At 44.4% G+C, this 21,436-nt stretch overlaps 1 protein-coding gene across 2 annotated transcripts in view; it reads left to right on the forward strand.

Moving 5' to 3' along the window:
• The first annotated feature begins 4,632 nt into the window (after window positions 1-4,632).
• Window positions 4,633-21,436, forward strand: part of FAM184B (family with sequence similarity 184 member B) — a 159,473-nt gene continuing 142,669 nt past the window's right edge. Inside the window, exon 1 of one of the 2 annotated variants that reach the window (XM_086705373.1) lies at window positions 4,633-5,315. In XM_086705373.1, the coding sequence (XP_086561499.1) occupies window positions 5,169-5,315 (147 nt within the window). In that variant the 5' untranslated portion in view covers window positions 4,633-5,168. The remainder of the gene's footprint in view (window positions 5,316-21,436) is intronic. The other variant, XM_025922285.2, reaches the window with a different exon arrangement.

Consider the following 21,436-nt stretch of genomic DNA (forward strand, 5'->3'; position numbering starts at 1 on the left):
TATTTAAAAAAAATTTTTTTTTCATTTTAGAGAGGGGGTGGGGGGGGTGGGGAGAGTGTGCACAAGAAGGGGAGAGAGGCAAAAGGAGATAGAGAATCCCAAGCAGGCTCCATACTCAGTGTAGAGCCCGAAGCGGGGCTCAATCCCACAACCCTGGGATCGTGGCCCAAGCTGAAATCAAGAGTCAGACACCCAACTGGCAGAGCCACTCAGGCACCCCTTGTGCCCTATTAATGAGAGTATAAGTTGGAATAACTTCAAGAGAACAGTATAGCAATATATATCAACATTTAAAATTTGCTGACCTATTGAAATTGGTTTATGAGGATTTATTCCTATAGAAATATTTGCACATGTATGCAAAGATCCATGTATGATGTCATGTAGGAAGTTATCTCGATGCAGTGGTAGCCTCCAAATACACTATCCCATATGTCATGGACAGGAAGCTCCACAGCCCAAATTAAGGTGCTCAAATCACAAGGTTTACTGAATCACTTTTCAATAGAAGTCAGCTGGAAAGTACAGTGAAGGTGAAGACATTGAGGATAAGGTGCCAGGGAGCTGGGAGGACTTTATTACCTGAACCCTGTGTCATGCAGTGTTATGTCCCATCTGCTGCATCAACCTTCACTTCTGATAGTACACTTAAAACGGCAACAGCTGAAACTGAAAAGGGGGCTCAGCAGAGAGAGGGTGCCTAGAGCCGATAAGTGCTTCTATCAGAAATGTGCAGGGACAAGTATGCCTGGTTACAGGTCTGCTGAGAGCCATGTTTTTTATCTTTTTCTAGACAGAACATTCATGGGGCCAGAATGGGTGTCAACCACGAACGGCATTTGAGGGGATAATGTAGCAATTGACTCGAAGTTGGTATCATCTTAATTGACAACTTGGCCTTCCCATCATTTTCAGTAATACTCTTGTTTGTGCCATCCTTTTTATATACATTCCATTCTCTTAATCGTGTCTTACAGTATACTTTCTGTACTTAACACTTCTTAGCAATTTAAGCTATTTGTTTTTCCTATTATACTTAACAGATGAATATCATATATCCTTTTTGTTTCTCCCGTCCTTTAGGACACAATTGAATATTCTCAATACAGAAAATACACACAGCAAATAGGAACATATAGGAAACATTTTACTTAAAATATAAATTTTTTTTCAATAGGGGATAGGATAAATAGGATATTTTGTATACAACGGAGTACTGGTTGTTAAACATGGGATTGTAGATCTTTCTTGCCAAAAGAGGAAGAAGATGTATATTTTATGTTGAGTGAATAGGGTTCAAAAACATTATGTACAGTATCCCATTTATGTTTTAAAACTGCATACATGAACATAACATTTTTTAGATGTGTGCAGAGAGACATCTACAAGAATCTTCTCTAAAATATTAATAGTTATTTTCTCTAAGTGTAGAATTTGGGGTAATTTTTTGCCTGCTTCTTATATTTTGTCTTATTACAGGCGAGGGTCTTTTTTTTTTTTTTTTTTTTTAGGCAAAGACTACTGTTAAGAAGCTTATATTTTTACAATCTAAAGAAAGAAAAATCAATTATGGCTTTAAGAATTTCATATTGCCAGCATCGTGCTCTGGGAAAAATAGCCTTCAAAATCAGACCCAGATCCATTACTAGCTGTATAAAATTGGGTGCTTAGCCTCCCTTAACTTCATAGTCTGTAGAATGACAATAATAATAAGTACCTTAGAGGAAGTAAGAACATGTGCCAAGAGCATAGTACAATGCCAAGATCATGTTAGTGGTCTAATAATTGTTCCCCACATACACACCCCATATGTGATACATTGCTTAATTCTCTTCTGCCCTCTCTTTCATTCCTGATAGTGTGAAAGACCTACTAATCATAGCACTAGCAAATCCCAGCAGCTGCAGAGGACTCTTTCCAAGACAGGTCAGCTATGGTAACTTCCTTACAGCAGCTGTGGTCCAACAAAGCCTGATAAGGGAATCTGAGGTTTTCCCAGTCTTCCATTATAAAGTTGAAAGTATAATATATCCTACTGGAAAAATATTTTGGCCCCTAGACATGATCATATTTAAATAAGTAAAATTGTGGTTACATTGCAGTATTACTAAACTTTAGTGTGTATATGATCATCTACAGGAGTGATGCTCAATCCTATTCAGACCCAGTGTCACTTTTCTTTATAATGTTCATGTTACTATACTGAAGTTCAGAGATAATTTTAAAAATTAGTACACACATTTTAGGGGTGCCTGGGTGCCTCAGCCGGTTAAGCGGCAGCTTCAGCTCAGGTGGTCATCTCGTAGTTGCTGGGTTCAGGCCCACGTTGGGCTCTGTGCTGACAGCTCAGAGCCTGGAACCTGCTTTGGATACTGTGTCTCCCTCTCTCCCTCTCTCTCTGCCCCTTCCCCATTCGTGCTCTGTCTCTCTCTCTCTCTCTCAAAATTAAATAAACATAAAAAAATTAAAATTAGTACACACATTTTTAAAATCAATATAATTCCTTGACAGTAATATAAAGGAGAAATAAAAGGAAAATAATTATAACTAAGTCATATATATTTCAATATAGACATGCTCTGATATGATTAACCTTATGGTATCATATAGTATTCAGATGTTTGCACATATAGGTAAACCCCCCCGTGAATGTGTCAAATATAGTGCAAGGATGTTGCACTGGCAATCAAATACCATGAGTCATGTGGTCATCGTTGATGTGACTTTCCGAAATGGTGCACAACTTTTGGTAAAGTTTTGCACTAAAAAGGCTAATTTCCCTCGAGTTTACACAGTGGTGGAATTCCCATAAAATTTAATGTGTAATAAGATCCTGCAGAAACTACTCTAAAGGGAACTTGTGTAAAATGTCGATTCCTGGACCCTCAACTCCAAGTATTTTGACTCTGGGAGTCTAGCTTAAGGCTGGAAATCTGTGTCAGTCTCCTGGTGTAATGCCCCTGATTTCGAATCTGAGAGATCACCAAGGAGCCGATACCGATGCAAACGCACGAGGGTTTATTTGCAAGCTCGAGCTTGGGCCCAAGTATACCCAACACAGCAGAGCAGGGACTTGGACCCCTAGGTTAAGAGGCGTAGCAGTTTTATAGGGGCCAGTGGCCAATGAGATTGTAACACACACACAGAAAGTTGCATAGTCATGCCAGTCCACACGCAGGTGGCCAATTGAATTACAACTTACCTTATAGTAACTGTTTGAACTAGCCTATCACTCTGGTCAGAATTGGCGCGCAAGTTTGGCGGGCAAAAGGCGAGGTTTACATTCTTTGGCGGTTAGGGGTTCCCTATTCCTATATGAGCCAGTTTCCAGTAAGGGTGTGCTCAGCAGCTTGACTAGGGTGGGGGAGTGTCTTAAAGCAATAAGTAGGTCATGTGGGGGTTATACATGAGATGGTGGGTATAGCACAAAATGGAGTTAGTCTTGCTCTGCTTGTCCAGGGGTAGAGGTTTTTTGTTAAATTCCTTGGGTCCCACATTGGCAGTGATTCTGATCCAGGCATTGTGTTTTCTAAATGAATCGGAAACTAAGATGTTGCCTTGGAGAGGGAATCTAAGATAATATACTAGGAGCCCAAAACCCAGATTGGCCATTCCTACCCAGTGTAGTATACTGGCATTAAAGTAAGGAATTTAGAAGAGGAATATGTTGGTTTCAGACACAACTGGGCTACTTTTGCAACTGCCTGACTGTACAAATTTTCTGGATCTATTCCCTTATCTATAAAAAGGGGTATGGTTATCTGCGGTGTAGAGGGATGGGATTGTGATTTCTGAAACCATTTGGAAGCTTGCTTGCTTTGTCAAGATTATTAAAATTCTTGATATGAGGCAGTTTCTAAAATAAAATGTATTAACCATGAAAATTGCTTATTATGTTGACGCTATTATTCATATGTTAGGAAAATCTGATGAGGGTGCTATCACTTTCCCCAAAGCCCACTGTTTGAAACCAGAGAAAGCAAGTCACAAAGAAATTTGGCCGCTAACTCTTACATTCAACAAACAAAAAGGCACAAGCTCGAAATCGTGACAAGATCTGCCTCCAGTTGGCCAGTGGCCAAGAGTGTGGAGAGGGATGAGTCACTTCCCTTTCACTGGGCTCTGTGTACTTAGACTTTCAGCTCCATCTGTTACTCAACTACCCCCTTCCTCTTTGCTTCCTCCTTTCGCACACCTGCTACCATCGTTTCTATCTCTCTGAGACTTTCCCCTCTTCGCTCCTGCGGCTTCTGGTACTACGCGTTCCGCGCTTTCTCTTCCCAGATTTCTGTCACCAGCTCCTCGGCCGCCCCTTTGGCTTCTTCCCTTTGTTCGGTGATCTCCGGCAATCCTCCCGCAACGTCCGGGCTCCTCCCCAAGATGGGGGAAGGGGGATTGCCACCCGCAGCCCCCGCTGGGGCCCGCGCCGTGCGCCCTGGTCCCGGTACCTCCTTGCAACCGCGCGACTTGCTCTTTACCTCCCTGCCCCTCTCTATATATCCCGCCCCCATCTCCGCCTTCAGCGCCGAGCTCCGAGGCTCCAGAGCCTCCGGCTGAGCGCGCCCATCAAGGTTGCCCGGTCCCTCGCCACCCGTTCGCCCCGCAGAACATCGCCGAGGGCCCCTTCCCAGACCGCGCGCCCCGGCCGCCCGAGGCTGAGGCCGGCTCTGATTCTTCCTTGGCTCGGGATGCGCACCGCCGGCGGGGGCAGTCGCTGCTGAGTCCAGAGCCCTGCGCCACCCACGTGTCCGAGAGCCCGGCGCGGGGCCAGCGCGAACCTCTCCAAGGCCAGCGGCTCCTCGTCGCGGAAGCACTTCTGTTGCAGGCGAAACCCGCACGGGCGGGAGAGCGGCGCGCGGGTCACTAGCGGCACGTGCGGATCCTCGGCGTGTCGCCGCAGGGTGCGGGTGCCCGCAGAGCCAGAGACCCAGCGAGCCAGCGAGCGAGCGAGCGAGCGAGCGCCGGAGAAGGGAGGGTGGGCGCGGGGACCGCCGAGAGGCCGACACCTCGGGGCAGTAGGGGCCGCTCGGCGGTGCGGGCGGCGGGACTGCAGTGCCACCGCTCTGGAGGAAGCCCACACGCTCACACGCCCGCGCGCGCACGCACGTGCACACCACGGGCAGCGAGAACACTAGCGAGAGCCCTTGAGTGTCGGACGCGTTTTAGCCATGGCTTCTGTCCTTAACAGCAAAATTCACGCGTCCGGGACTTGCCAGGGCTCCAAAGCTGATGCCCGCGGTGGCACCGACTGGCGAATGGATTGGGATCCCGAGATGCACGTGAAAATGTGCAAGAAGATCGCCCAGCTCACCAAGGTAAGGTGAGGCGCTGCGGGCAGGCGAGCTGCGCGTCCAGGGGCCCCAGGTTGGGGGAGGGCAGACGCACCCAGGGGAGGCCCAGGACGAATCCGGGCAGAAACTTTGTCTGGGAGGCCAACCGGTTAGGGGAGCGGTCCTAAATCTTGGTAACTTGACCTTCTGGAAGCACCATCCTTAAAGCAGATGAGAGGATCCTTGCCAAGGAAACTCCAACAGACTGCGTGCCGAGCAGGTGGTCTGTGTTCCCAAGGTGGGAAACCTAGTTGAATCAGTGCGTGTGTGTGTGTGTGTGTGTGTGTGTGTGTGTGTGTGTGTGTGTGTGTGTTTGTGTGTGTGTCTGTTTTCCTTTGGCAGCTCTGCTCAAGTGATCGTGCCTGGAATGTTGTGATTTGATTCATCATTGTACTTTAGAGCTGGGGAGGTCATGCGGGCTCTATTTAAACACTTGATTAATTTATTCCTTCATTCAACAAATATTTGAGCCATTTGTTGAGTGCCAGCAGCTTGCCTGGCACCGTACTAGACCTGGAAGGCAGCCCAGAGGACTTACTATCAAACTGGGTGCAGATGTGTGTAAGAGCATAAGTGGGGAAGTGTACGGCTCCCCCATTAATTATTGGATTACAAAAGACCTTGGGAGGTCAGCGGGCCCATCTCCCTACCTCCTCCCAGGAACTGGATTGAACCTCTCCAGACCCTGATGTCTTCCTTATGAAGACCAGCAAGAAAATACCACACTGACCTTTGTTAGCCCTCTGCAGCTTCCCTATTAGGAGCTCCTTGTGGTAGGTTCCCTTTCTGTGCCTTGTGTATAGCTGGAAATAGCATCCCTCTCTGTTTTCTATACAAGGCTCCCAGTGTGAGAATGTAGCTTTTGCCTCAGGGTTTCCTTTTGATCTCATAATAAATTCCTAGTACCGTGCCTGCTAGTGGAAGGGTCAGGTCCAGATTCTGTCCAGTAGTGTACGGGACGTGCTCTCTTCTCTATCTTCCTCCACTTCCCCACACCCATTTTTTGGTAGGTTCACAGGCATTTTCCTCTCTATTTTGCTGGAAGGAAGACAGCAGGGAGACTTGGAATTGGGCACTAGCTGCCTTCTCCCGCCCCTCCCATCAACTTGTCCACATTCTTTGCATATGACCCCGTCTCCAAACAGTGATCTCTTTAGTCAAGGATTGAAAAAAGAGAATGAAGATACCCCTTGAGACCTTGGCACCACTGATCTACATTTACTCAAATACGACATTCATCCCCCCAAAAAGTATTGATTCAAGGTGCCAGGCACAGTATAAAACATCATTATCTGTAAGGAATCTAAAATGCTTTTGGAAAAACAAGGTTTGAAATATGAAAAGAAAACTAAAAGACACTATTGTGTAATCAGTTGCTAAATTGGGTATTTCAAATTATGAGTTCTATAGAAGTGGAAACAAGGGGTAAGCCATTATAGGCAGAGACAGGGAGATTTTATGGAAGAGATGATCCTTGAATTCATTTAAATTTATGGAGTGCCTGCTGTGTGCCGGGCCCAGTGCTAAATATTGATGGCACAAAACTAAGACGGAGTCCCTACCCCTGTGTAGAACAAACACGTAAACAGATTATTTCAATACAATGTGGTGATCATTCCACTCAGTAGTATTTATGGCACACCTATTATGTGCCAACCACTGAAGACACAGCAGTGACGAAAGCAGCATGATCCCTAGCACATAGTAGGCAATGTTTCTCAAAGGCTATTTTGCATTAGAAGTCATATTGATTCTTATTATGTAATGCCTCTCTCCCTCTCTCTGTCTGCCCCTCCCCCACTTGCACACTCTTTCCCTCTCTCTCCCCCCAAATAAACATTAAAAAAATAAAAATAAAAATCATTTTTATAGTCAAGAGTTATTTCAATTCACTGATACTTCATCAGGTTCTTCTCACTATTTTTCCCTCAAATCCAAAGCCTTCTCTTTGGGTTTGCTTTTCTTCTAGCTGAAGTTCATTTTTTAATAATCCTTTCTGTTGGGGTCCGGGTGGGGGAGGGAATTCTTTGTATATTTGGAACTGTATTTTGCCCTCAGTGTTGGGTGAGAATGTATTTGGGTGTAAAATTCTAGTGAACGGTCATTTTCCCAGAGCGTGAAAATGTGTTTGGGTGTAAAATTCTAGTGAGCAGTTATTTTCCCAGAGCACCTTGATGAAGGTGCCCCATTGTTTTCTGGTACTGATTGTCACTGGTAAAAATTCTGCTGCCAGTCTAAGTTTCATTCCTTTGTAGACAGTCTGCCTTTCTGTTGAAAGTATTCAAGATTTGTGTTTGTTTTATTTTGACGTGCAGCGGTTTCACCAGAACTCTCTAGATGTGAGTGAGTGTCCCTTCTGGTGAGGACTGGTGTGCTCTCTTTAATTCTGGAAAATTATCAATGATTTTCTCTTCAAATATTGTTTCTCTGTCATTGCCTACATTCTCTTCTCTAGAACTGCTGTTAGGTCAGTGAGGAAGCCAGCCACTTCATCTATATCCTGAAATGTGATTTCAAAAAAAATTTTTTTTTGCCTCTGCATTGCCTCCTGGTGAATTCCTTAATCCAATCCTCCTGTGTGCCAGTTCTCTAAATAATTTATCCAGTCCAGAGTTTCTTCTACTTGTTAAGTTTTAGAATTTCAATAATTATATTTTTCATTTCTAAGATTACTATTCATATCTCCTTTCTGATTTTAATAACTTCTTAATTTTTACAGTTTTATTCAAGTATAATTTACATATTATAAAATTCATCTATGTAAGTGTATGATTCAACTTTTTTAGTAAATGTACAGAGTTGTTACTCTATAACCATAATCCAGTCTGGGGACATTGCTATCACTGTAAAGAAACCTATCCTAGGGGGGCACCTGGGTGGCTCAGTCGGTTAAGTGTCTGACTTTGGCTCAGGTCATGATCTCACGGTTCATGGGTTTGAGCCCCGCGTCTGGCTCTGTGCTGACAGCTCAGAACCTGGAGCCTGCTTCAGGTTCCGCGTCTCCCCTTCTCTCTCCCCCTCCCCCGCTCATATTCTGTCTCTCTCTGTCTCTCAAAAATGAATAAAAATGTAAAAAAAGAAAAAAAAGAAACCTGTCCTAGGTACCCATTAGTACTTAGTCCCCATTCCAACTCCAACACCAGGCAACCATTAATCTACTTTCTGTCTATAAATTTGTCTTTTTCAGACATTTCATCTCAGTGAAATGATACAGTATGTGGTATTTCCATCTAGCTTTTTTCACATAGTTGCTAAATCTTAGCAGAATGTTTTTGAAGTTAACCCATGTTGTAGTATGTATCAGTCATTCATTCCTTTTCATTGCTCAGTAGTACCCCAATGCATGAATATGTACCTTCTGTGGCACACATTTGGGTTGTTTCCATGCTGGGGCTACTATAAATAATGCTCTACAAACATTACAAGTCCTTGTGTGGACACACATTTTCATTACACTCAAGTAGATACCTAGGAATAGAATTGTTGGATTGTATGTTAAGTTTATTTTTAACTTTTGAAGAAACGGCCTAACTATGTTTCAAAGCGACTCTGTCATCTTGCATTGTTCAGCCTACTTTTCCAAGAAAACCTAATCCAACCCCACGCACTCAGTTCTCAAGTCACAATGAAGTACACTTCTTTGCTTACTCCATGGTCACTCACTTCTCTCTACTGTCCTCTGGATGTCTCCTCTCCTGAAATGTCTTCATCTCTAAAAGTTAAGTCTCACTGGCCCCAAGAAAAGCCTTTGAAAAACCTCACTTTTGAAATTAGCCATGCATTCATTCATTATTAGTTGTGCATTGATTATTTTTTTCTTACATCTGTTTTTCCAGAAGTTCGTACAATGCCTGGCACATAGTAGACTCTCAGTGAGCTTGTTAAATTTAATTAGAGTTTCCTCCCACAGACTTGGCAAATATTCTTTCATAATATTTATCCATCTGATGTTATAGTTGATTTGTAGATAGTATGTCCCTTAAGAATCATAGACTCTAATTTATTCACAATACTTTGCACCTGGTAGACACTCAGTATGTATTAGTGTGGTAAATATTCATTTACATGGATTCACATTACAGTCATCTGGGGAGCTTTTAAAAATACACCAGGGGTGGGGCGCCTGGGTGGTTTGGTGGGTTGGGCGACCAGCTCTTGATTTCAGCTCAGGTCATGATCTCACGGTTCATGGGATGGAGCTCCACATCGGGCTCTGTGCTACCACCGCGGGAGATTGCCATTATTTCCCTCACACTGTGGCCCTCCCCCGCATGCGCACAAGCGTGCTCTTTCTCCCTCAAAATAAATAAATTAAATTAAAAAAAAATACACCAGTGAGCTGACAACTAGATGCCATGCCTGATCCTAGACTGGAGTCTCTACTGGGTGGAAAAATTGCTGTGAGGAGACAGTGGAGTCGACTGCCAAACTGGAATTTGATGATAGAGAAAGTAAAAGCATGTATATCACTGTGAGATTTGCTGGAGTTGACTGTATACCGTGGCTATGCACCAACATGTCCTTATTCTGAAGTAATGCACTTTGAAATAGGTCTTACTTTCCAGGACATGAGTGTGATGTCTTACTCTCAGAGCATTTTATCTTATAAATAAAATATAGAAAATAGAATACAGAAAGAAAGCAAACGATAAAACAAAGGGCACTGATGTTAAGAACAGGTGAAAACAAAGGGCACTGATGTTAAGAACAGGTGAAAACAAAGGGCACTGATGTTAAGAACAGGTGAAAACAAAGGGCACTGATGTTAAGAACAGGTGAAAACAAAGGGCACTGATGTTAAGAACAGGTGAATGGGTGTGGGGATGGTCTTTGTGCTGTTCTTCTGGCAGTTTTTTTCCTAAGTTTGAAATTGTTTCCGAATAAAAAGCTAAAAACAAACATGAAGCACACAACGCCCCAGGCCCCGCCTTTGAAGGAGACGAGAGAGAGGTGACAGGCATTGCTGTTTTCTCAAGGCCAAGAACAACCGTTTCAGAACAAGTGAAGGTTTAAACAGTAACGTGGACGCAGAAGGGTTATTTGGGCAACAGGAGGTTCCAAATCCATCCCTATGAAAGCCTTTGGGAAGCTTTCAGTCTTGAAAACATCAGGCAGCTTGGCCCAGCCAAGCCTGGGACAGTCAGGCCTACCTCTGCTTTTGCTCTGTCCCAGCAATCTCAGGCTGATTCTTTTTTTTTTTTTCAGGGCTCTCCACATCCTCATACCCAGAAGGCTTGGCATCCCTCATACTCAGGGATTCCCCAGTTTCAACTTTCGAGGGATAGAAAGTCTTGGCCCAAATAGAAGCTTTAATGAAGACCCCTTTAAATTAGAACAAGCAAATGAGTGGGAAAGTGTGCGTTCCCTGCCCATGAACCATTTCTGCAACTGAAGACTGACTCTCGGAACCCGGACCACAAGTAACCACATACCCACGGCCCTCCCTCTCATCTCCCGATCGGAGAAAATGGGCCCGGGAGACAATGAGCAGTTCTGCTAGGTGCCAGAAGCTTCCCAGCTAAAAGTAGAAGGAGTAGACTAACCCTACGGGACCCTCTCAGTCACTGTTTTAAAAACATCTCCGCTAGTCTCTTGGAAGACCCTGCAAGCAAGGGCCTGCAACTTCCACACATTCGTGATACCTTATGATTTGTTAGTGTTTGTAATCTTTTCTTTTTGAGCTTCAAGGCTTTATATTAGTTCCCTACCCCCCCTTTCATTTTTTACTTATTTATCTTATTATTTTTTAAAATTTTATTTATTTATGGGGGGAGGGGCAAAGAGAGAGAGAGAATCTCAAGCAGGCTTTGCATTATTAGTGTGGAGCTCGTCGCGGGGCTCAGACCCATGAACCATGAGATCATGACCTGAGCCGAAATCAAGAGTTGGATGCTTAACCAACTGAGCCACCCAAGTGACCCTATTTATTTATTTTATTAAGTATAGTTGACACATAATATTATATTAATTTCAGGTGTCCCACACAGTGATTCAGCAATTCTATACATTGCACCATGATAATCATTGCATGATACAACATTATAATAATATTATTGACTACATTCCCTATGCTGTACTTTTCATCCCCTTGACTCATTCATCTATTTTATAACTGGAAGTTTGTACCTCTTAATCCCTTTCACCTATTTCACCCATCTCCCCAAATCCCCCTCCTCTCTAGCAACTACCAGTTTGTTCTGTGTATTTATGAGTCTTTCTGTATTTGTTTGTTCATTTGTTTTGTTCTTTAGATTCCACATATGAGTAAAATCATATGGTATTTGCCTTTCTCTGTCCTATTCCACTTAGTGTTGTACCCTCGAGATCCATTTGTGTTGTTGCAAATGGCCAGATTTCATTCTTTTTTTTGTAGTGTGTGTGCTCTCTGCAAAGCCTTTGACACACTTACTCATCCTGTGCGCACAGCAGTTCTGCATGGCAAGGAGGGAAGCACCATCTCTAATTGAGAGAGAAGAAATGTGAGACCCAGAAGAGAGCCAGCATTCTTGCCCAATGTCACATTAGTATGTAGTGACAGAACCAGGACATCCAGAGCCTAGTGCTGGGTGTGTGTGGAGGGTGGGGAATATTTCTTCCCTGGTCATCCTTATGTGTCCAGACTTAACTTCTCCCAATCATCTTTACTACTTTTTCCCATGGAAGGGGGAATGCGTATCCAATTACTGAGGCTAAGAGTAGGAATTGGGCAGAGCTCTTTCCTCTTCCTCCTTTTTTCTCATGGAGCCATCTGCCCATAGAAACGCACGTTGTCTGCCATGCCATTGGTTTACATGATCTCCCCCAGGTCCAACGTCTATTAAGACATATTAGCAGAGACAATGGTACTAATGTGTGAGGGAGATAGTGGATGTCTGTAGGGATGGAGTGGGGACTATTGTTATGGAGAGATTAAGGAAAAACAATGACAATTTCTACTCAAAGTTATCTTTTCAATCAATTTAAACTTGATTTGTTTCTAGAGGGATACTTCTTACTCTTATTTATGCTAATAAATAAAAATTAAATGAAAAAAAAACATGAAGACACGTGGAGAGCTAGCTAATGAATGATTTGGGGGTTTACTGTGGACTGTTCTTCCTCCTGATCTGGATGTGGCTGGTATCAGCTTAAATACCAACTCTTTAGAGAAGCCTTTTCTGACCTTCTGAGCCAAAGGGGCAAACTTTCCTCATCTACAATTGGAAAAAATAAATGTTTCTTCCTTGGTAATTTGACAGAAGAGGTTTTACTGACTGCAAATGGAGCGTCTCGCCCAGGGCTGGTCATATTGTGAGCTTGATAGACACTGGCTTCCCATTCCTTTCTGGACTGAAAGAAGTGCAGAGGGACAGGACTCTTGCCCAGTTATCCAAAGCAGCAGTGGGAACAAAGCCAGCCCTTCTCTGGGACAGAGAGGCAGGGTCCAAAGGCAGTAGGAGTGATGTCTGTTGCCACAGGAGTCCTCAGCCACAGGCTGCCACTTGAGCCCTGGGTTTTCATGGCTTAAAGGTGTGGAAACTTTATTGTACCCCCTGACTCCCGTGGCTTCTCTGAAAATACCCTCCTGCTTGCAGGAGCTTGTTTGGGGACAGATGTTCACTCAGTGCCACACCAGTTTGCTTTAGGATCCTAGATTTGAAAACTGCAGATCTGTTTTAACAAGTTCTCTCTGTTGGAATCTTTTCATTTAATGACGTGATTCATGGTATAAAGATGGCTTCTTCACAAAAATCTTTTTGCCATAAAACAAACAAATGAAGTACACCTTAAGTGGGGTGTCTGAACTCTACTAAGATAACCTCCACTTTTGCATGACCATTCTGATGTCTACATCAATCCTTTTTCCACACAGCAGCCAGAATGACCATAAAACAGGATCAAAGCCTCGGGCCGCCTGGGTGTCTCAGTTAGTTAAGTGTTGGACTCCTGATCTCAGCTGAGGTCATGATCTGACAGTTCGGGAGCTCGAATGCTACGCTGGGTTCTGTGCTGATGGCCCAGAGCCTGCTTGGGATCCTGTCTCTCCATTTCTCTGCCCCTCCCCTGCTTGTGCGCTCTCGCTCTCACTCTCTCTCTCCTTCTCTCAAAATGAATAAACTTAAAAATAATTTCCCTTATAAAAAAAAAAAAACGAATCAAAGCCTCACACACTGTTGGTGGGAACACACAACATTCCACCTGCTTTGGAAAACAGTCTGGCAGTTCCTCCAACAGTTAAACAGAGTTATCATACGAACCACCAATTCTGCAGTACCCACGAGAAATTAAAACATACACCCACACAAAAACTCATACACTTTTCATAGCAGCATTATTCATAATAGCCGCAAAATAGAAATGAGCTAAATGTCCATCAGTGGAAGAATGGATAAATGAAATGTGGTGCAAAGTATGAGGTGGGGGGCAGGTAGTGGCTAAGGGATACAGGGCTTCCCTTTTTTTAGGGTAAAGAATATTATGTTTTTATATAATATATTTTTTAAGTTTATTTACTTTTGAGAGAGAGAGAGTGAGAGTGTGAGTGGGGGAGGGGCAGAAGAGATCCCAAGCAGGCTCTGTGCTGTCAGTGCAGAGTCCGACACAGGGCTTGAACTCACCAACTATGAGATCATGATCTGAGCCAAAACCAAGAGTCGGATGCTTAACTGCTTAACTGACTGAGCCACCCAAGTGCCCCCCTGAAGGGAATATTCTAAAGACAGTTGTAGTGATGGTTACACAACTCTGTGAATGTACTTAAAGCCACTGAACTGTAGTTTAATTAGGCAAATTGTATGGTATAAGAATTGTATCTCAATAAAGCTGCTAAATTAAAACAACATTAAACAAAATAAACTGAATCCTATCTTTCTCCTGCTTGAATCCAGTTCTGAAAGCAAGTCCTGGTGACTTCACCCCATAAACAAATAACGAATCAGTCCATCTCCATTCTCCTTGTCCACCTCCACCTCTGCTCCAACCCTGGCTGTGGCCTCCTCAGGATCCTGTGGTCTACCCTGGGCTCCTCACACAGTGGCGAGCATGAGCCTTTAAAATATAAACCAGAACGTGTCGTTCTTCTGTTTAAAATGCCGTGGCTTCCTGTTTCTCTTGGAATGAAATTTGTTCACCTAGGGGCGCCTGGGTGGCGCAGTCGGTTAAGCGTCCGACTTCAGCCAGGTCACGATCTTGCGGTCCGTGAGTTCGAGCCCCGCGTCGGGCTCTGGGCTGATGACTCAGAGCCTGGAGCCTGTTTCCGATTCTGTGTCTCCCTCTCTCTCTGCCCCTCGCCCGTTCATGCTCTGTCTCTCTCTGTCCCAAAAATAAATAAACGTTGAAAAAAAAAAAAAATTTAAAAAAAAAAAAAAAAAAAAAAAAAAGAAATTTGTTCACCTAGAATATATTCTCAATGGTGGTCACTTGAGGTGGCTGCTGACCATGTCTCAGTGTCACCTACCGGGCCACATCGTCCTTCTTTTTTGGCCTTTCAAATGTGCCCAGTTTGTGCTGCTCGGTGTCTTTGTCCTGTGGAGTCTTCTGCCCGACCCCTGGCTTGGCTGACCAGTCTCGGCTCAGATGTCTCTTCGGACCCAGCCTCCCTGTGCCCCTAGACTGTGCTGCTGCCCTGCTCATTTCTGAGGTCCTCTTGGCTCTATCTGCTATTTTCTTCTTCTCCTCTCTCTATTTATTGCCTTCTCTTCTCCGCAGAGGAAGTTCCTTGAGGGCAGGGATTTCTGTGTGCTTTCTTTTCTCCTCTACCTCTAGTGCCCAAAACAGTGCCTGGCTAGTGATCGGTGCCCACATGTGCTCATTGATGGACTAAATGAATACAGCTCTACCCTGACCTTCCTCTGCTCCTGGGATAAAGTATCAAATTTTAACCAGAGTCTACATACATTTTGTGGGAAAGTGGGGAAGCTCTTCTCAAGGCCAGAACTCAGGAGGTGCTACTCTCTAATTTTCTGAGTGCTGTGGGGAACTGGTCAAATCTGACAAGTAAGTGGACTTCTTCCATTCCCTCCCAAGCCAGCATCTGACTTAGTCACTTCCAGCTCCTGACTACGGACACAGGGTCTGACCAAACTTGGTGCTTCCATTGGTCAGATTCCAATTCCTTCAGGACACCAGAATTATAAGGTAAAATAAAAGAGCAATGACCAATCATATACTATTTTAGAAGAACGCATCCAGGGGTACCTGGGTGGCTCAATTGGTTGAGTGTCCAACTTCAGCTGAGGTCATGATTTTGCGGTTTGTGGGTTCGAGACCCGAGTCAGGCTCTGTGCTGACAGCTTAGAGCCTGGAGCCTGCAAGCCTGGAGCCGCCTTCGGATTCTGTGTCTCCCTCTCTCTCTGCCTCTCCCCTGCTTGTGCTCTGTCTCTCTTTCTCAAAAATAAACATTAAAAACAATTAAAAAAAAAAGAAAAACATCCATTTTAGAAAAATCAAAAATACAAACAACAAGATTTTAAAGCATTTTCAAATATGTAATAACTATAGTGATATAATAAGTAATATTTTTATACATCCTACTATATAATTCCCCATGCAAATATAGACATATAATTTCCAAAAATAGGGTTACATGATACATAACTATTGTGTTACCTTCACAATAGATCTTGAGCTCTCCAACATAATTTTTTTCAATGTTTATTTATTATCTACTGTTTTTATACAGCAAGCAAATTACAATTTTGATAGTTACCAAGCAAGAAGTATGAAAACATTGAACAGCCCGAGGCATCAAGGAAGTTTCCCTGAGAACTATTATTGGTGGGCATTTTGGTTGATTCCAGTTTTTCATTATTGTAATTTAGTATTATGATGGATGTTCTTGAGACTGCACACGTGCTATATTATTTTCTTTGGTTAAATTTCTGTGAGCAAAACTCACCTTCGTTACAGGTAGACTCCTATGAAGGAATATCAGGAAGTTTGGAAGGGAGAGACCTGGAGAGAGGGCTATTTTGTGACTAGTTGAAAGCAGTCTCATATACAAGATGTTCTCCTGACCTGTTAACTGCAAAGCTTGCCATTTTTAAAGGCATTTATTACAGCTCTCTACCTCTATAAACTGCTGGGACAGTTCCATGAGAGCAACACTCATAGTTTCCGAGACCATGATGTACAGTGGTCCCCCCCTTCTCCGTGGTTTCAGTTACCTAGGGTCAACTACAGTCCAGAAGCAGATGATCTTCCCGATACAGTGTGATATACATGTCACAATGCCTGTGGCATTTGCCTCACTTTGTCTCGTCATGTAGACATTTTATCATCTCACATCACCACAAGAAGGGTGAGGACAGTACAGTAAGACATTTTGAGAGAGAGAGACCACATTCACATAACTTTCATTATAGTATAGCATTAAAATTGCTCTATTTTATTAGTAGCTATTGTTGTTAATCTCTTACTATGCCTAATTTATAAATTAAGCTTTATCATAAATGTGTATGTGAAGGAAAAAACCTATAGCACGTACAAGTGAGTTCGGTACTATCTGTGGGTTCAGGGCATCCACTGGGGCTCTTGGAATGTGTCCTCAGCAGATAAAGGCAGGGAGAAGGGGCTACTGTAATTACTTTCAAACTACAGTGACATAATCACAGGCCCAGATTGTCATTTCACATTCTGACTGTGTAATGGACCTATTTGAAGTTACTGTATTCTGATCCTCCAGAGTAAGAGGATGTCGCTCAAGGATGTTCCTGGGTTGCTCAAGCCATCAGAGAAGCAAGCAGCTTCCTCACAGGTCAGGGCTCCAGTGGAATCTGTGGCACATGAGCTGTTCTCCCTGTCTTGTCCCTGGTCTCCTGAGAAAACCTTTTCCTTTGCTGTGGAACCTTCAAAACAGGAAGCAGGGAGGCCTGCTTGTGAATCATTGATGTCATCATCAGACATAGTGTTCTCCTCAGTCTTTCGAAGCAGAATGGTGGTAAAATTTTCCTGAAAAGCTATGCCCCTGCCTGCCGAATTCTGAACAGCTACCATAATAACTTTGCCCCTTGAACTTCGGGCTCCCATTTGGTTAACAAGCAAGCCCAAGAGACTGCTCAGTCTTTTACTGCTTCGTGCTAATTGTATGCTTGGCAGACGCAGTCTTCTCTTGTTGGTGACTGTGGTAGACACACACAAAATTTGTGTCCCCGGTAGACACCAAAGCTCTGGAACCCGTGAATCCTACCTTATTGGGAAAACGAGCCTTTGAAGGTTAAGTGTCTTGAGATGAGATAGTCTTCTATTGTCTGAGTGGGCCCTAAATCCAATGATACGTGTCCTTACAAGAGAACAGCAGAGGAAGATTTGAGATGGAAGAGGTGAAGGCCCTGTGACAACGGAGGCAGAGATTGGAGAAGTGCTCCTACAAGCCAAGAAACACCTGCAGCCACCAGAAGCTGGAAGAGGCCAAGAATGGATGATTCTCCCCCTGTGCTTCAGAAGGGAGTGTGGCCCTACAGGCACCTCAACTTTGAACTTCTGACCTCCAGGACAGTGAGAGAATAAAGTCCTGTTGTTTTACTTTATTTTTTAAAGTATTTATTTAAGTAAATTCTACACCCAGTGTGGAGCTTGAACTCATGACCCTGAGATCAAGAGTCCCACGCTCTCCTGACTGAGCCAGCCAGGCTCCCCTAAAGTTCTGTTGTTGGAAACCAGTTTGTGGGTGACTTGTTATGGTGCCACAGAAAGCAAATACACTGGCTTCTTACAATCCCCTCTTCACCGTTACTGAAGGCTACTGCTCTCTCAGATATCTGCTGAGCTGCTCTCCTCTCATAACCGTCAGGGCTTTTTAACGAAAATTTAGACCAGCAAAGTGTGGGGCTCAGGCAGTGATGCATTTTGAAAACTGCACTGGTGGCTGTGACTTCAGCCTGACTCCGAGGCCACTGCCTCTGGCCTAGGCAATAGGTCCTGGCCCGTTGCCGGGCGCTGGGCTTGGCCTGTCCGGTAGCAGTGAGATTGCATGTTTGTCTTATTTCCTACACTTCTCTAGAAGCTCTTGAGGCCTGTGCTGCTCAGATGTTAGTATTAAACACACGTGGCTAGGCCCACCTTTAGCATTTTGCATTCAGTCGGTCCCCAGTGAGGGCTGAGAATATGCATTTTCAGCCAGCTCAGGTGATGCTGCAGACTTCAGGTTGAGCAAGCCTGTAAGGTAACCAGGACCCTCTGTTTTGTCTTCCTCATTTTTGAACTTTCAACAGCTTGGAGCATAGGGCTCTGCTCTCAATAATAGTAACGGGAGTCGGATTAGTTTGAACTGTTAAACCTTTGAGGACAAGGTCTGCATCTTACACCTTTTTTCTATGTCTTTAGTGCTCCATGAGTGCCAGGACACGGCGAGTGCCAGCAGGAGACATGAAAGGGCAGGTGTGCCAGCAAAACTCCCATCTGTAAGAGGTGGCAGCACATCATAGGAAGGGCCCAGGGATGGCAGAAGCCGCTCCTTCAAAGAAGCATTGCATTGTTGGGGACCGTCATCAAAAAGATGACGGGACCACCAACTGACCTGTGAGCTGGACCCGGGCACCCCCTCTCCTGCCCTTGGAATGTGGGTTCCGCTTGCCTTTCCAGCTCCCAGAGGCTGCTCCGAGGACACAGGCTTGAGAGGGTGATGTGGTGTTGAAAACCACCAGTATATACGTGACCGGGCCTGGTGAGGGCCTCTTAGTAACCTTTTACGATTTGGAGGGTGGGTGCAGGCGTCCGTTTGTCTTACTGTCACCCAAGATAAGCCTCGTATGAAAGGTCCCTTTGCTGTTATTAAAACTGCCACCTACGCACCTGGAGTGGCCTGCCTCTTTCTTGGGTCTCTCCTCCTCCTGTCATTCGCAGTGTCTTAAACAGGCCTTGGATCAATTCCAGGTTTTGAAGGAGTGGCAGGTGTTAGTCTGCTTAGTTTACCTGCCTGTCTTGGTCTAGTTTTGCACTCTGCTGATGGTTTTGTTATGATCAGGGTGACAGAAGCACTTGTGGGCGATATCAGAATGAGGGGCATGCCGAGAGGATGTTGGGGGTGGGTAGCATGGGGGCGGGTAAGAGCGATACCTTGACATTTTGAAGACAAAGTTTGTCTCGATCATAGTTTTGTTAGGTCAAACCAGTTCCAAGAAAGTGTGAAAGAACCTGTTTTCTGGTTTTCGTGCATCATCTTGCCAGGGTAGCCTGCCCTTGAGAAGCACGCCCCTGAAGCGTCTGCTTTTCCTTGCTCTTGCAAGCTCATTAATGGCATTTTCCCAGAGACCCAGAAATAGCAAATTCCATTAAAAGCCTTATCATTAAACACAATACAGCTCTTTATGTGGGAGAAGGATGGCCTCTGAATAAGAGTCCATTAGGGCTGTGGGCCGGAAAAAATGGGTCAGCTTTCTTTTAAAGGAGAAATTAATACAGCAGGCAAGAGCCAGCAATACTGGCGACATTCGTCTTGCAAAGCTTTTCCTCTCCATGCTGCCAAAGTGCTCCTGTCCAGACTTGCTATTCCTGTCCTCAGCCTCCTGGAGCAGGGCCCATTGGTCCCAAGGAAGCCTATCAAATTATCTGGTGACAGCCTAAATAAAAATGAGTGGGGAAATTAGAACAGAGTATAGGTGTGTGTGTGTGTGTGTGTGTGTGTGTGTGTGTGTGTGTGTATTTGTGAGCAAATGTAAACTAAACCATGCCTCAGGAAAGCAAATGCTAATCAGTAACTCATGTGCTGACCTCTCTCCCCTTTGGTGGGTCCTAATGTGAGTTCCATGAAAAGTGGTTCATAGCCACATCCATGACATGCTATCCCCAGAGAAGAGCTGATAGAGAGAAGCTTGTTTCCATTACAGCAGGTGAGTGCTCAAAAGGGCTGTGCAGTGTGTAGTATCCTCATTGTGACTTAGGGAAGCAGAGGCACAGGGCCTTGTGGGACCTTGGTAGCTGGAGCTGACTGGTAGGGGAAGAACCAGCACCGAACAACAGGAGCTGGGAAGTGAGCATCCCATTGAGATGCCAGGGACGCAGTGTCTGAAAAGCCTAGGCAGCACAAGTGTGAGTCAGGCTGATGTCTGCAATGGGAGAGTTCTTCAGCTGTGTGGGCCAGGACAATGAGGGGTTCTAGAAGGTGGGTGATTCAGAATTCAGGGGAGCTGGCTGGTAGAAGTAGGTATTTGGAATTCTGTCCAAATTCAGCAGGATCGCCTCTAATAGGATATGGACAGGGAGACCCAACTCTACGAAAGGAGGATTTGGTAGTGGCAGGTTCTTGGCAAACGACATGGAGAATTTAAAGACTTTGTGAGATACTCAAAGGGGGAAATATGTTGTGGGAGATTCAATATATAGTTGTGCTAGCTTGGATGTTTGCATTAGTGTTCAGCAAATACTCCTATCCCCTTCCCCCATCCCATGAACAGAGTTTGTCTCCTCATTCCATTGATGATGGGCTTCTTCTTGAACCTGCTTTGGTCCATGGAATGTTAAAGGCTGTGAACATGGGCAGAGGCCTTCGATGTGCTTGTGCCATTTGGATATTGCCATGAGAAAACCATGTGCTGAGTGGCCACAGTCCCTATAGTCTGACCCCAAAGGAGCAGACCTGAATCCAGCTCTCACAGCTTGGAGCCAAACCCGGATGATTCAAAATCTGAAACATGGGGTAGATCCACTCAGCCAAGCCCAGCCTAGATCAGCTCAACCATAGTTAGCCTGCATGAGAAAAAAAAAAGTGCTTCTTGTAATAAGTCATTGAGTTCAAGGGTAGTTTGTTTTGCAGCTATGGGCAGTCCCTAAGACAGTAGGGTTGGACCTCAGAAGAAATAGCTAGGCTAGAGACTGGATTTTAGGAATTATTAACTTATAGAGGATAGTTTGTTTATTTCTTCATTTACTCCTTCACTCAGTAAATATTTGGTACAAACTGATTCTGGACTGGGTACTTCCATTCATTGCTATGGAGATTATTTAAAATCCTTGTGGAAATAGGTCTTTTGGCAGCTTTCCCAGGGAGGATTTGCAGCATTAGAACAAAAGACTGTCAAAAATGGAACCTTCAGGATAGCTATCCTATGAAAGAGAGAGAGCCTGAGAGAGCCCTGAGAGAGATATTGGGAGACATAGGTGAAGCTGGTGTTTCACACGGGAGGAGAGGC

Source organism: Puma concolor, chromosome B1, assembly GCF_028749965.1.
Source record: "Puma concolor isolate L17-30 chromosome B1, mPumCon1.1.hap2, whole genome shotgun sequence".
NCBI lineage: Eukaryota > Metazoa > Chordata > Mammalia > Carnivora > Felidae > Puma > Puma concolor.